At 38.5% G+C, this 15476-nt stretch overlaps 1 protein-coding gene across 2 annotated transcripts; it reads right to left on the reverse strand.

The window, feature by feature from the left end:
• Window positions 1-7795: 7795 nt before the first annotated feature.
• On the reverse strand, window positions 7796-14762 carry LOC131792956 (2-acylglycerol O-acyltransferase 2). Of its 2 annotated transcripts, XR_010718266.1 has the most exons (4): window positions 13446-14762; window positions 12281-12480; window positions 9141-11917; window positions 7797-8884 (listed from the first exon to the last, which is right to left on the reverse strand). XR_010718266.1 is itself a non-coding variant. In XM_059110371.2 (3 exons), the coding sequence occupies exons 1-3, from the start codon at window positions 14099-14101 to the stop codon at window positions 11763-11765; spliced, it is 1011 nt and encodes a 336-aa protein (XP_058966354.1). In that variant the 5' UTR covers window positions 14102-14762; the 3' UTR covers window positions 7796-11762. The 2 variants fall into 2 exon arrangements, 1 of the variants encoding a protein (XP_058966354.1); XM_059110371.2 differs by having other exon boundaries at window positions 7796-11917.
• Between the last annotated feature and the right edge of the window lie 714 nt (window positions 14763-15476).

Here is a 15476-nt window from a genome sequence, read left to right on the forward strand (position 1 = left end):
ACGAGAAAAGCACCAAGCTCTAATCTCTGGGAAAAACTGAACACAATTTTTGTTTCCCAGTAAATAACTCGATAGATATATTTGGAATGACAATAGATAATAGGCTTTCTTTTGATAATCACGTATCAGTTATCTGTAAGAAAATAAATAATCAATTTAACGTAATGCTTAGATTTCGGAAACTTATTAATAAGGAGACGCTATTGAAGCTTTATAAAGCCTTTATTTTGCCGCATTTTTACTACTGTTTTTCTGCTTGGCATTTCTGTGGCGCGCGCAATGCCGACAAAGTAGTAAATCTAAATAAGCGCATTCTTAGGTTTATACTACAGGACTACATCTCTCCATATGACATTTTACTAAGCAAAGTCAACTTAAAATCTCTATTCATTAGACGCCTCCAGAACTTCATGATCACGTTATATATGAGTATATTCTTTAAGAATTATCCAGGTTATTTGAAAGATATGTTCACCGTACGGTCTTCATCCTACAATTGCGCGGAAATCATGTCCCTTCCCAACCCAAAAACAATGACATACGGTCTGCACTCTTTTTCATACTTAGCTAGCAAAATATGGAACTCTCTTCCAGACACTTACAGAACATTAAATTTTCTAGAATTCAAGCAGGAGATCCTTAGATATGAAGCTTTTCCACAGTAGATTTACAAGTTATGTTTCCCTCTTAGTTTTCCCTCTTAGCTTTTAGTTGTATATAGTTTATAAATAATATTGAAATTGTAAGATAGCATATTTTTATTTCATTTTAGTTTTTTTCTCGAAGATATTAGCTCTACGGCTACACTGAATTTCGAGCTTAAAATAAAGTATTTGTATGTATGTATATTACAGGTATCTAGGTTCAGCGATGAAGCGGCTCAATCCACACACTGTGCAACTCAAGGCGTTTGGGACGGATAGCGAACGTGCCTTATCCAACGCATTTAGAGAAGAGTTTCCGGAGGCTGACCATCATAGATGCGTTATCCATCTTCGAAAGAACATCGAGATGAAGATATCTGGTCTGGGTATCCTTGGAAGGGATCAAAATTAATTCCTCTGTGACATATTTGGAAAAAGTGTCGCTGCCACCTCATACCACGGAATTGTAGTTTCCAATGAAGCAGATGATTTTTACGCAACATTATGCTCTCTGGAAAAAGTTTGGAATGACCACGAAAGGGGAATCACCAACCAAGAACCAGCACTCTATGACTGGTTTGTGGGAAATGTCGCTGACACGATCATAACTTCTATGCTTAAGCCCCTCCGCCAGAAGGCTGGACTAGGAGACTCGTTGTATTCCATTAATGACAACGAAGCAGAAAACCACCTTCTAAAGCTGAAGACTGAGTACAAGGGTGTCAGTTTGGTAACCGTCATTTCCAAAAGCCACGAGCTCGTAAAGGAACAGGATGCACTGTTGGAAGGAGCAATTCTAGATCAGGGTGAATGCAGACTGACAAATGAGTACAGCCACCTCAAGATATCCCCAGAAAGGTGGAGAAAAATGAACCCCGCCGAGAGGAGGGCTTACACCAACAAGGCCAAGGAGAGTGACCCACTGTCGTAAACACCATCTACATTGTCAATATCGTATAAACCGTCTGACATTACTTGCATCCCAGAGAGCATTTTGTCCAATCACTTTGCCAAAGCACGGAGGCTGCTGCAAATGAAAAGAGTTAAAGATGGCTTCCGACACGACGACACTGTACTGGTAGCATCGGAAACGTCGCCAAAACCACATGTGGTGACAGAATACAAGAACGGGAAATTCGGTTGCAATGATATGTGTCCAGCTTTCAACCACTCAAGCCTCTGCGGTCTTCTACAATGGCACAAGAAAAATGCTATGCAGACAAAAGAGGCCAAAAATGTCCACTTACGGCCTTGACGTTGGCAACGTAGGAAAAAAGCCTCACCAAAGGAAGAGAGGCAAAAAGTCTAAGAGGGCAGAAAGCTTTGTAACTGAACACGTGGACAGGCTGCAAAGTACTGCGGATGTCCAACAACCTGTCAAACTAACGATTATTCGAAGAAATGGACAACATGAAGTTAGTGGTGGAAGTGTCAATCCATTCTCTCTTGTATTCCTTTCCGATCAACCCCGCCTGACAACTTGCACAGGATGTAGCAAGACGGTTCGCACGCATGGCAGATGGTGGCCTCTTTCCTCCTCCAGATGACATTGCTATTACGCACAGAGAGTGTCGTTCCTGGAAAGACAAAACAGGAATTCTGAGAGTAGGGAAGGAACAGGGTGTTTACTTTCATTTAAATTTAGCTTGTGTCAGAGAGGGACAAATGCGGTTTCTGTAACATTTATCATTATCATATCACAAGACGTGACTTTTTCCTGTTAATTTATGCATTACTAACAGTGACCGATAAAAGAGAAATTTTTAGCATGACGTTTCACGGCGGCGAGCGTTTCACGTCGTTGATTTCGTTACTTTGTCATTTAATTCTTCAATAATTCTCTCAAAAAAGTAGGAAGAAAATGATACCTTTACAACACTTATTTTCGTTTTACAAATACCTGATGACAGAAATGGAATTTTTGCCTTTGGCGGAAGGGGATAACGTCATGCTTAATCTCGAGCTCTATTCACTCGGAAAGGATAGAAAACGGTGTTAAGGTAAATGGACAGAACACAACATCATTAGTATAAAAATCTAGTTTAAGTTGGAAATTGTGTTTTTAGCTGGCATGCACAACTTATCTTAGTGATTTAATGATGTTTTAAGCCTTGTGAGACTAGTCTTCTGCAAAGCATTCATGTTGGTTTCATTTCAAGTGAGAATAAACAAATGACTTAAGTGTTGAGATCGTAGATTTATTGCATTCATAGACAAAAAGTGCACATCTTAATAATGCTCAATTTGATTTAGTAATAACGATCAATTACAGTTCCTAATGAAATGTGAAAGCTATAAAGAGTAATTTTTGTACCTTTCGTCGGATTCTTCACACGTACTTTTCTCCGGTTCCCACTCTCTTTCCAGCTTGAGATCATTACGTGAATTATGTGCACATTCTAGAGATGAAAATGAAAGAAATGTACATTTTCGGACAACAGTTTTCCTGAGGTAAACATCAGCGTCGAAATCAGCAAGGATAAGGCACGGATGTTTAAAAGAATTAGTAGAAAAGTAGAAAGAAATTAGTAGAAAACTCAGTTAGTTACCAGGAAAGTCCTCCATGGCTGCCCACGATGTTTAAACCCCCCAGCGTTGAAACTATTTTGTACCCAGAGTTCTCACGGTCAAACAGGCAAGCAAATATATGCGGCCGAACTATGGACGCTGGAAATTATCGGCTACTACTGACAAGCTCTCCAGCATATTACAACTTTCTCGAGACCACCGAAAATTATACTTTACAAACTCAGCGTAAAAATCAGGTTTGTTTATCACTTCCCCGGGTCCCACGTCCCAGGGTCCCACATCCCCGGGTCTCACGTCTCCGGGTCCCACGTCTCCAAGTCCCACATCCCCGGGTCTCACGTCTCCGGGTCCCAGTCCCCACGTCCCCGTCCCACTTTTAGTGACAGCCGCTTTTAAAAGGTATTTTCAGAGTTGATTAACTTGATAAGTGACGATCTCTGTAAGAGCGGTCCAAGGCATTTCGCATCGGAAAAAAGTTTCCCCTCAAACCTTGCCCAATAAACTATCTTTGGTAGCAAGTAAATAAAACCACATTAGTTTCTGGAAATACGTTAAAATAAAATTTTTAGAGCTCTCAAAAGTCAAAGCTGCAAAAGGCCTTTTTTTGACCTCTTGCGACATTGAAAATTTCAAAAGTTGAATAGCTCGGTCCTCGTATCACACCGCATGCAGCAAAAAATCTTTGTATTTTTAAACTGTGTGATATGTTAGGTGTATAAAAAGCATTTCAATTTTGATATTCGTTTTTTCAGTGGTTCGTCATAATTTATTTAAAAACACTCATTAGACAGCTTTCTGAAATTAGTCAAAAGTACTCTTTCTTTCTTGGTTGATATTGCTCAAGTTCAGACCCAACCATTGAAAACTCCGCTAGATTTCTTCTAATAAGATGTTTGGCTGCAAAAAAATATAAAAACATCTTGCACTTATTAATTTTGGCTAGCGTGACAGCCGATTATGCAAATTAGTTCATTGAGCAAACTCCGACCGTTTTATATAAGTAGCTCAATAAATCTTAGATTTTAACCATTTTAAGTTGAAAAGATAGTAGGACAGAGCTTTTAGACCACATTGATTCGCATAACAGGTGGACGTCATAATTAGACTGCATAGCAACTCCATTCCGAAATCATTTCCTCCATTTTTGCAAGAAGTGCTACCTTTGTATCTCGCATTCAAAATGCAAGCCCAAAATGTTTGTACATGTCTCTTAGTATCTTGACTTTGAGGCTAGGCAACTTTCCCTCTCTTGCCAACGAGCACACATCATAGACATCAAACATGATTGGGTGTTTCAGTCCTATCTCATCCATTACTGTGTTCCTGGCCTCTCTCGAACACTCTTCGTCTACATTAGACGCGGGTGCCTCTATCAGATCGTCGTCCTGCTCGTCTGCGTCTGTGGTATCATCCGTTTCTTGTTAGATTTTAGATCGCTTTTTAAGGCACAATCTTGAGAAGAAACCCTGAATCTGTATGTTGGATAACCACTCAGTTCCATCGAACATTCTCTCTATTCTCTCTCTATCTATGGTGCAAGCAGTTCGCATGTCCTTTATTGCTTGCTCTGGGTCTTGTCTTCTGTCAGTGGCTCGTCCGATGTTAAATTTCTGTGTCAAGTACTGCCAAACGTTTTGCGAAAGCTGTATACTTGCACTTCTCTTATGAAGATCCTATCCGATGGGAAGCTGTAAAGCACTTGTCAAGGGTTCTGTGGCCACTGCAACCAGTTCAGTCGAACTTTCACCCTAATGATAATGACTGAAATTGATGAACCGACTCCCTCTTCACTTTGTCAAAGAGACTTTCTGTCATGCACACAGGCACAGGACTTACATGATGAACAGGCTAGCAAGTTCATAAAATCTTAGAATCTTCATCGCAACCAGGCTCAGGACATTGATAGGAACTAACGTCATAGCCATCATTGCTTTCTCCTGCTGATGTAATTCGTCGAGCAGTAGTGGGGAAGAATGGAATCTCCTCCATGAGATCCGTCTTTTTCTGTGGACAAATAGCAATTTTAATTCCATTGTATAAACCTTCCAGGCGCAGGCCCCCCTGTGTAAACTCAAAGTTGTGTAAGTTGCTGAAATTGGCAATCTTGTTAATTTCTAGTGTTGAGTTCTGTTCCTGGACTATGCACACTGACGCCGTCGTTCTCCTGACCGGTCTCTCTTTCAGTGCGGTGTGGATGTCTTTGGCAGAAACAGCATCATGGCTTTCGTTGCAGTATCTCCTGATTGACGCTTTTATCTGACACAGAATCCTGTCACAGATATCTTTTCCGGCCTGCGGCTAAGAATGATCGTACATCACGAGTTCGATTCCCTGGCGATGTCTGAGCTCTCGTAAGGATGATACCAGCTTACTGTTGTGATGGCAACCTGGTTCATCTAATCTTAGAAAGCCTTTTTTATTCCTGGATTTTGTAACTTCATGGTGACAAAGAGATTTTCAAGGACTGACAGCGCTGAAAACCAGTCTTGTTTACGGCTGTTAAGAAGGTGTACGTAGCAGGTTACTCCAAGGCTTTCCTCCTGTCTTACAACAACGCAACTCAAATGCCAATTGATTCCCCTCTTAGCAAACCAATCGGCTTGCTTTTACCGGAACTTCATCGCTATGAACTTCATTGCCCAGTCAACTACTATAAATGCCTCATCTCCCTTCAAAGAATGAAGAATTTGCCGCTTGCACTGATTCTGGTTCTCAGCTCTCAGGATATGCCCTTTCCATTCAAAGATCTTAGCGGCAGCATTTTTTGCTTCATACAGATGGTCTTCTGCTTGAACCTTACCCAATTGCATTGTGTACTCTTAAAAAGCACCTCTTACCTCTTCAAGAACACTCTTTAGCTTCTCACAATACTCACACTTTACGTTGTGACTGTGAAAGTCAGTATCACCAGCATCGCTTGGCGCAAAGACCCTACAGTGATTGGCACATTTCCTATCGTCCTCTTTGAATTGATTACTATATGTAGCCTTGAAATACAACTTGCTCTCCTGAAGCCTAATCCGAACTTCTTTACACCAATCCTTTTTCTGCTCCCACGCGTTCCAGCTCGTCTATAATTTGGAGAAATTCTTAAAACCATCTGCTCCCTCAGCTGAAGCGTTGTCTAGACCTCGCAATGATTTCTTCTGTGTGGCCTCTTGAACTTCTAGTACTCACCACATCGTGGATTTACTTATCGGTTCAAATCCATTCTCTTTGCAATGGTCCATGTATTGTTTAATGATGGTGCACTTGACCACTGTGCGCACCATGTTAGGTCTGACAAATTCTTCGACGCTCTCAAGTTTGATGGTGCGAGTGCCGTAGGCTACGTCTTGATAGTAATATGGCCTCATAGTCAACTCTAAGAAGTGGTCTAGCTGACGCTGTTGTGTTCTGTGACGCGGGATTTTTTCAACAGGCATCTCACTCATCGCCTGTGCTCTTGCCTTTTTGTCTATCGGAGAGGTTTTCAAATGGCTTATGTATGCGTTTAAGCTCGTTAGATGAGAATCTATCAGCATAAACACTCAGTATTTGAGTCTAAGTGATTTTGTGGGAGCATTCTGATAGGCGACCATAAGGGTTTGAAGGCTAACATTAACAGCTGCCTTGTACTTCTGTTCATGGTCATAACACTTTAGCATCTTTTAGAGCCATGACTTCGCACATCAGCTGGCACTCTTCCCTAACTTTTTGAGCAAACTCAGATTTCTTAGGAAAGGAGCATTTCCCCCAACAATCTGCTTGGGATTCCAAATGTGTAATCCTGGGCTTTTGTGCAGCATCTTCGAGGCTATCAATGCATGCATTTAAGACTTGAATTGGATCTATGCTAAAGTTTTGAATAAAACTGTCTTAAAGACAAGTGTGCAGAAAAATTTCTCTTACTCCTGCCTACAAGAATTTTGGGCTAAACTTCAGAATACCCCGCAACTTTGGTCCGCCTCACTTACATGTGTCGGGAGGCTCTGAAGATCGAGGCATAACACAATAGACGCTATTCTTATTCAATGACATGTAAATGAGTTGCGGGGTATTCTGAAGTTGCTCCGAATTTTGATCCAAAAACGATGTTATCGCTGCTTTATTTGGAAAGGAGAAGTAATTCATGATAATAACTATTAAATTACGTGGCAGAGTCACCGGTCACGGTGTATTTTAGTATGTGCTGTCATCGCCGGTTACACTGAATAGACTCCTGTAGTTTGGTTCTGAAATGTTCATACAGGTTTGAATAGCGTAAGCTGTCAGAACTCAAATACGAAATAGCTGAAGCCAAATTTTTGAAAAAGAGTTTGCCATAAAAATGTTGAACGAGCGCTAATCAAATTATGATATTTGATGCCTTGTTGTTGACGTCTTTCATCACGAGATGGTAAAATTTGTCAAATTCTGGCCTTTTGAAATGTTTAGAGTATTAATCGGTGCGGTCTAAAAGCTCTGTCCTACTATCTTTTTAACTTAAAATGGTTAAAATCTAAGATTTATTGAATTTATTTCCAGAAACTAACGTGGTTACTTGCTACCAAAGATAGTTTATTGGGCAAAGTTTGAGGGAAAACGTTTTTCCGATGCGAAATGCCCTGGACCGTTCTTTCAGAGATCGCCACTTAATGTCGCCGCAAATACACATCTATGAACAAGCGACCAACTTTGTTTTTACGAGAGTGCTTTTCTGGAGTTTTTTTTTTTCCAAAACCATGCTTGAAAATTAGGGGTGCGGCTTATGTACGAGTTTTTATGGTAGATGGGGAACCGATTGCCGAACTGGCGTTACCAGTTGGTTTAGTAGGCACATTCGTAACATCAAAATCATTAATTGAATGGATAACAAGATTTTTGGTATGAAAAAAAAACATATTAATTTGGTTGATTGCTTATGTTTTTCAAAAATGTTTATGTTTAAGAAAGATGTTTTTCGTCTTGTCAAGAGCATGGGACAAAGAAAAAAATTCTGAGTCCCCATGAGGAATCGAACCTGAGACACACCTTTGGATACTGAGCCACAGAGACTCTACGGTGAGCGAGGCCTATTACGAAGTTCATATGACACGCTTCCTGCATATTGTTACATACTTTTCATGTTTATTGTTCATTGTATTTGTTCTTCGTTATCTTGCAGGCTGTAAGCACAGTTTCGTCCGCAACTTCCTTATACCTAGTTGTTTTGCCTGCTACTGTTTAACCATGTCATTCATACATATTTCAGTGCTAAAGCCCAAGACTCTCCCTGCATTCTGTGCAGACCTGGAACGTTTCAGCCTATTCTTGGAGATGTGATGTTTTTTTGGGATCTAGGGGAAAATTCATATTATTCCCGCTATCATACTCAAGATCAAATCAAGTTTTGTTTAAGTGACTGCTGACACTCTCAGAATAAAGCTGAGATAGAAATTTCGTAAATCATTAAAATATAATAAATTGTTATTCTTTGAATGGCAGAACTTGAAGCAGTTACATTGAGGTTTGAAGTAATTCCCCACAGTTAGAAAATATATGAAGTAGTGTAACTATTCTTAGCTGCTGTATATTTGAATGTCTCTAACTAGTTGCATGTCCACTTGCATGCACTGTTGTACTGATGAGGACGTAAAGGAGATGTGGTGCATGAGTCTCACAAAATGCCTGCATATCATCAGAGCTGTATAGAGATTAACCCCTACTCTCATAGTGCCTGTGCAAGGCTGACTGAAATTCTTCTGCCAACTCTGCAAAATTACATAATAATATATGAGATCAGACTCTAAGATATATAGAAATATTATCAACAATGAGCATGTGTTTACTTGTAAAATATGAGCACACAGTGCAGGACCTTTATCAGTAGTATGTTGTTACTTGATTGATGTTGTCCTGGAGATATTTGACCTTGCAGGTGCAATCATAGCATAACTATGATTAGTGGCAATGTGATGGATTGGTTACCTTTCTTACATTATGTCAAGGCATAAGTATGGTACTTACCATTAATGGTGTTGATAAATTGGGTTGACCAGTCTGAAAAGTAAAGTCTCGCCTCTCTCTGTTAGGCCATTGAATTGTGGTAGAGCAGAGACTTTTGAAGCACACATTTAACTGTGCTAGCTTGTTAATCACTCTGACCATCTGTCAAGTCTGCCTGGCACCCCGACGGAATTTTGCAAGGCACTCCATCTCCATTTTCCATGAATATTTTTGTTTAAGTTGTTGATCTTCTCATGCAAACAAGGTGAGAATTACGTCATCATTTATTTTGTTTATTATGTACACGAATGAAGTATTTAAACCTAGAATATGCAGCAGGAGATGACAGCCTTTGATTGTATCTAATGTTTTTCTCCTGACTGGCTATTTAAAAGTGGTCTTCATGGCAAATGTTTTTTTATCGTTTCTCTGACAACTTAATTGTGTGCACCGTATCCCTGGTTGATAACAAGCCTTGCTGTTTCCAGCTTCATCATACAGCTTGTACAGTCTCAAGGGAATGGGCGTATTACAAACAGATGTTGCTCCTTTTTCATAACTGCTGATGATGAAATTCACACACAAGATTTCCCTATTCTCCCATTTCAGTGTTTAAGGTAATAATTCTTCCTCCACAAGTAGAGCTATGGCATGTTTTTTGTCTAGACAACAAACCTTTTCACCGAACGGTTTGCCTTCTGAAGAGGCAATAAAAAAAAATGCTATAACACAATGTTCAACTTCATTACTAAAATTCACAATTGTCAGCAACAAATTTTTTGTTGGGAAAGATATGTTAAAAGAAACTTTCTTGAAAATGGGAACCTTATCTGTTGATGCTGGGGCTTATCCCCACAAAATAAAAACAAACTATGAATTTTATTAATGCTGCCATGTCACTGCTATAACACAAATGCTCAACTTCATTAATAAAATTCACAATTGTAGCCAAAAAATTTTTTTGCTGGGAAAGATATGTTGAAAGAAACATCTTGAAAATGGGAACCTTATCTGTTGATGCTGGGGCCTATCCCCACAAAATAAAAACAAACTATGAATTTCAATAATGCTGCCATGTTGCCACTGCAGTGTTACTATGGAAATATTGTCAATCCCATTCCTTTTTGAGCAAAAATTTCAAGTGTTACAAGCATGTACAGTCGTTTTGCTGCTACGTTGCCATTACCAGGTTCATATGTGACGTGTCCTTTGCACTGCTATAGTATCAACAAAGTCAAGAGTGTCAAGCTTGAAAATTAAGTAAGAAAGACAGTACAATTTTGAGGTCGGTAATTGCCCACATAGCTAATCTTAGCAATGATCCTCATGATGGTATATAATTTCAAATTTGTTTCAACATCATAAGCAAATATAATTTACCCTGGCTCCAAATGACATAAAGCCCTTTTACTTGTTGTATCAGTCACAAATGAGGTAGATTTCTTAGAACTAAGAAAGAAGACTTTGAAACTAATTCACTCATTCGACACTCATATTACCTTCAACACTTAAAAACTTTGACTATGGAGCTCAAGGTGGATAAGAATGTATATGCACTACAGAGGTAATGTCATCATCATTATATTTATTGATATATACAAAAAGATGTACAGATCTTGTAAGGCAAACAACTTTCTTTGGGTCAAGAAAGGGTCACCTTTTCTCAGTCTTTGTAAGTTGTTTTTTTTAATTCAAATTAAGACATTTTTTGGGTGATTTTCATTGCTCTTTGTTTCTCAGTGATCAATAAATTTCTGTATTAGTCTTGAAGGCCCTTCTATTTCCACAATAAATAATTGTAAATGTAGTGAAAGTATTACAGATTTCTTACAACTTATTACAACATTTTCAGAACTTGGCATTGTCTCCTATTTCACAATAAACTATTAGCAATAAATTAAACTGTTAAATCTTTAACCTCACAGATTGCTTCCTGTTTTTCAAGTAAGAAAATATAGTTAACATACTTTTCAGTAAATGTAGTGAGATGCAGGTAAGAGTGTTGTAAATTTATATAACATATTTTGCTCACTTAGCCACATTCATTATTTCTGGGTAATCTCAATGCATGTTCAGCAACACAGCAACTACACATCTAATGAAGACTAAAGAAAGTCCTTTAACTAATACAAATAAGTTTGACTTACTTCACGACAATGACTTTGTTGAGGAGGTATTTTATTGCCCTGTAAGTGGGGCTCCTATGTCCTATGTCTACTTGATAAATCATTTCACATTAAACTCACAATGTCTAGAAGTTAAAATAGCCTGCTTCACAAGGCAATACTTCCAAAACACCTTAGCAAACTTACTGTTCACACATAATAGTGAAACAAATTGAACAATATACATGCGTTATTGACCACACGTAAAGTCAAGATGACTGTATATTAGTTGTTTTTTTTAAACCCAGATGAAGAGGTCCTTAAAAAGGAAAAAAAGGGAATGACACTGACATCCAACCATCTTGACTGACCCAGTTTGCTCATGAAAAGATTTACTATATATGTAAAAGATTTTATGTGAATAGGAATATAGAATGACTAATGTACTTCATTGATCTTTACACTTATAAAACTGTAGACCTCAAAATTTACTAACTTTTAAAACATAGTCATTGAGTATAATGATGAAAAACTTGACTCAGCAAATTTGCAAATGTTTGTTTTCACAGATGCCATAGTTTTTCTTGTGTTTTTCAAAGAGCTCCTCTAATGCTGTTATGTACTGTTGGTGAATTTTATCTATCTCTTCTGGTGAAGGAGTTTGAGTTTTTTTTACTTTGATTGGTGCACCAACTAAAAAAATGAAATACCAGTAATACATAAAGTCAGTACTGATAGCAGACTCTACAGTGGGATAATAGCATCATGACTTGATTTATGACATGCTTCTATTTAATTATGAAATCATGGGATCTTTAACAATTTTCTGCAGTCAGCATTCAATATCAAGTCTGCAGACTAAGTATCAAAATTTTTTAGTCACCATGAATGCACAAAAACAGAGAATGCAATAACAAAGCTGTAGAATATAAACAAACTGAACACTAATGTGAATGTATCAAAAAAATTTGCATTAATAGAATATGTTATTGAGATATCCAGTGAAATAAGGTCAGTATGTTAACTATTTGATGATCTGTCTTATTATTTACTTACAGACAGTGTGAATGGGTTGTCTGTGAGGAAGTAATCCAAAAGTGTACTGAAATACCCCTCGACCATGAAAAAGTGGAGGTGCAAAACCCATCAGATCTTTCATCTTAGTTTGCCACTGACGCAAAGCAGATCCAGGGGGGTTACTCACTTGATCATAGAGGTTGTTTTCACCAAAGGAAAATACAGGCACTAGAGATGCTCTGAAATGCCAAGATGAAACAAAAAGTTCCCTTTGACTGTAGCATCATGAAAATATTGTTTAAATTTAAGTTATAATTAAAATGATTGATGAAAATTATGTGCGAGTTTCATGAACAGAAGTGCCATTATTAGGATTACTTTCTTTACACATTTCAGGCATTTCAGGAGGGAAAATATTGGGCAAAAGAAGCCCTGTAGAGAGCTAGGAACAGTGGATTGGCCGCTAGGGAAGGTTTATTGTCCCCAAACCATAAGGCCTGTGACACAGACTACTTTGTGTGGTGTATTGTGGGTATAAGGATGTGTGCTTAGTGATGGACTATTGTCTATCTAGCTTTGCACTCTGTGGTTAAATTCCTTGATGAACTGAATGTTGATTGCAAAGAACAGAAACATGCTAATCCAAACTCTGAGTTAGCTGAAGCAAATTTTGTAAATAAATATATTAAGTACATTAAGATTGCTTGGGAAATGCTTAAATAGCGGGGTGGAGAAATGAGATAAACTTAGTTTGCCGCAGAGAATAATTTGATAAAGGGAAAAATAACCAAAAGAGCCAATAACAACAGCAAGGTGGTGGAAAAATACAATTTGAACACAAGAATAAAACTTACAGAACTTCCAAAAGAAAGAAATGGCTAATGAATAGGGCAGTAAAAACAGAAATACAATTAACTATAAAATACCAATCTTTTCAACCTTTGCCAAATGAGTGACCCCAAAGCAAATTGGAAAAGAAAAGAAAAACTCTGTACTTGACTTTTGAACATGCAACAAACAGACAAACACAAACATTTCAGCATGTTGATTAACAACCCAACTCGCTAAGATTTCATATGCACGTTCAAACCCCTCAGTTATTGAACACTATGTGGTTGGCAAAGATCACACAGATATCACTTATCCAAGTACTAATTTTACATAAGAACACTTCTTCTGGCCAGAATTAAAAACGAATACGTACCCTGAACGTAAGGCCAGCTTCACGAAACCTTTCCTGTGTTTCAGCGTTAGCGTAAAGTTTCCGGGCCTTGCCTCTAATGATTCCGCTGCACCTCCTACTACAATGGCGACTGAATGACCTGGGCCCATCTTTTGCAGAATGTACTCTATACTGTCTTTATCAACTGAACAAACACCAAAAGCCATGCAATAGTCTCTGCTAAAAGGGAACCTAAAATTCACCGAGAGCGTCAATAGATGTGGATGGATCCCTGGAAAATTTACTGAGAAGCCTGTTGCTTCTCCGCAGAAATTACCAAGTGCACCGAGACCAATAATTCCGTGAGGGTGATAACCAAATATGTAGTTTCTTTCGGGGTCTAGATCCGCAGTTTTAACCAACCTGATGGGGAAGTATTCGCAGAAATATTTCCACATTTTCCACCTTCGAGCAACTTTTATTGTGCGTCCTCCGCGACTTGGGGTCCGAACATTTAAGATGAATGCCCAACCAACGTAAACAACAGCAACAAAAGTGGTATAAGGAATAAATAGAAGAACCACAAGTAAAACGGTCCCAAATATATGACCAAATAGAAACATGTACACTTGAATCATCACCACCAGAGTCTGGATTCGTCTTTTTATCGGAATCCTCAACGGGGCCCACTCGACCATTATGATAAAGCCTAGTTATCTTAATACATACTCTCCTCTCACGTTACTGCAACAACAGGAAGCAGGATGAGGAGGGGAGGGGTGGTTGACCTAAGAAGAATCTGAGAAGACCGATAAGTGATTTTATTTTCTAAAAGAAATCAAACTTGACTTCATCTCACATTGCTACCTTTTGATCAATAACCAGCAAGGAAAGTCCTTCCACCTCACAGTATTTTTCACGGCCATCATGTTGTTTAGCCTGCGTACAGCCCCCCCTACCCTCCGCCCCTTCCCGATTTTCTTTTAAGGAAAGGAGGCAATCTCGAGCAGGTTTCTTGTCTGCGACATGGTCGTCAAATATGTAAGTGTATCATGTATGTGGAATTGTTATGGACATTACTGTATGTATCTAAAGTATAGGACATAACATGTATTGAGTAGATAATTCCCCAAGGCCAAATGGGCAAATAGACCTCTGGTAGGGCGCATATCTATATTGTTAAGTTAGTGCTTAATTTATCTTTGTGTAGGTGAACTTAGGACTCATCGTGACTAATTGAGCAGTTTCAGTGGTGCAACAATTTCATCTACTTTAAGAGAATTGGGCCTGGAGGAAATTAAAAAGGAACATGGTTTAGATTCCAGAGAAGTCATTCTGCTTCTACTTCTGACGCAAAAGCTGATGATTGTACAGGTGACTGCACCTGAGCCGGGATGACTACAAAGAAAAACAGAAATATTTTAAAATTATCATGAAAACAACTATTTATTCGCTCCTAACACAACATATACCTTAGACAACTTTCCTAACTTTTCCTTGATCTACTTAGCAACGAAAACATGCCAAACAAGTTTCTTTGTCACTGCTTTGATATTTTCTGTCATTTTAACTTACTTTGTTATTATTTCAACTGAGAATTAAATTATTTAACAACTATTGTACTATTTACTTGTTCCAAAATAACTTTAGGAAGAAAAATCTAAATCAAGCTAAGTCAAGCTGGGGTTTGGTTGTTTTATGTGAAAAAAAAAAAAACAAACAAACACATGAAAGGTTCACATATTATCAGTGGTGATACTCACCATTTTACTAAAATGATACTCACCTTACAACTGGAGTGTTCAATACCAAGGTTGATAGTAATGAGTTCTTGGACAAGGTTCAGCTCCCAGCATTGGGTATTCATCACATAACCATATATCACACACACTGGAAGTACTTGACTTGACTCACAAACAAGCTTTCCAGCTGCAAAAGCAAAACTTATTATGTTGCTACCTACTTGTAGTGTCAAAGCATGTGCCTAATATCAGTTTCTTGAGGCGAGTGATGAACAATGCAGAAGCCCGTGTGTACAGAAATCTGGAACTGGTGGCTTTTGTCTTACTTGTA

This window comes from Pocillopora verrucosa, chromosome 7 (genome assembly GCF_036669915.1).
Source record: "Pocillopora verrucosa isolate sample1 chromosome 7, ASM3666991v2, whole genome shotgun sequence".
Taxonomy (NCBI): domain Eukaryota; kingdom Metazoa; phylum Cnidaria; class Anthozoa; order Scleractinia; family Pocilloporidae; genus Pocillopora; species Pocillopora verrucosa.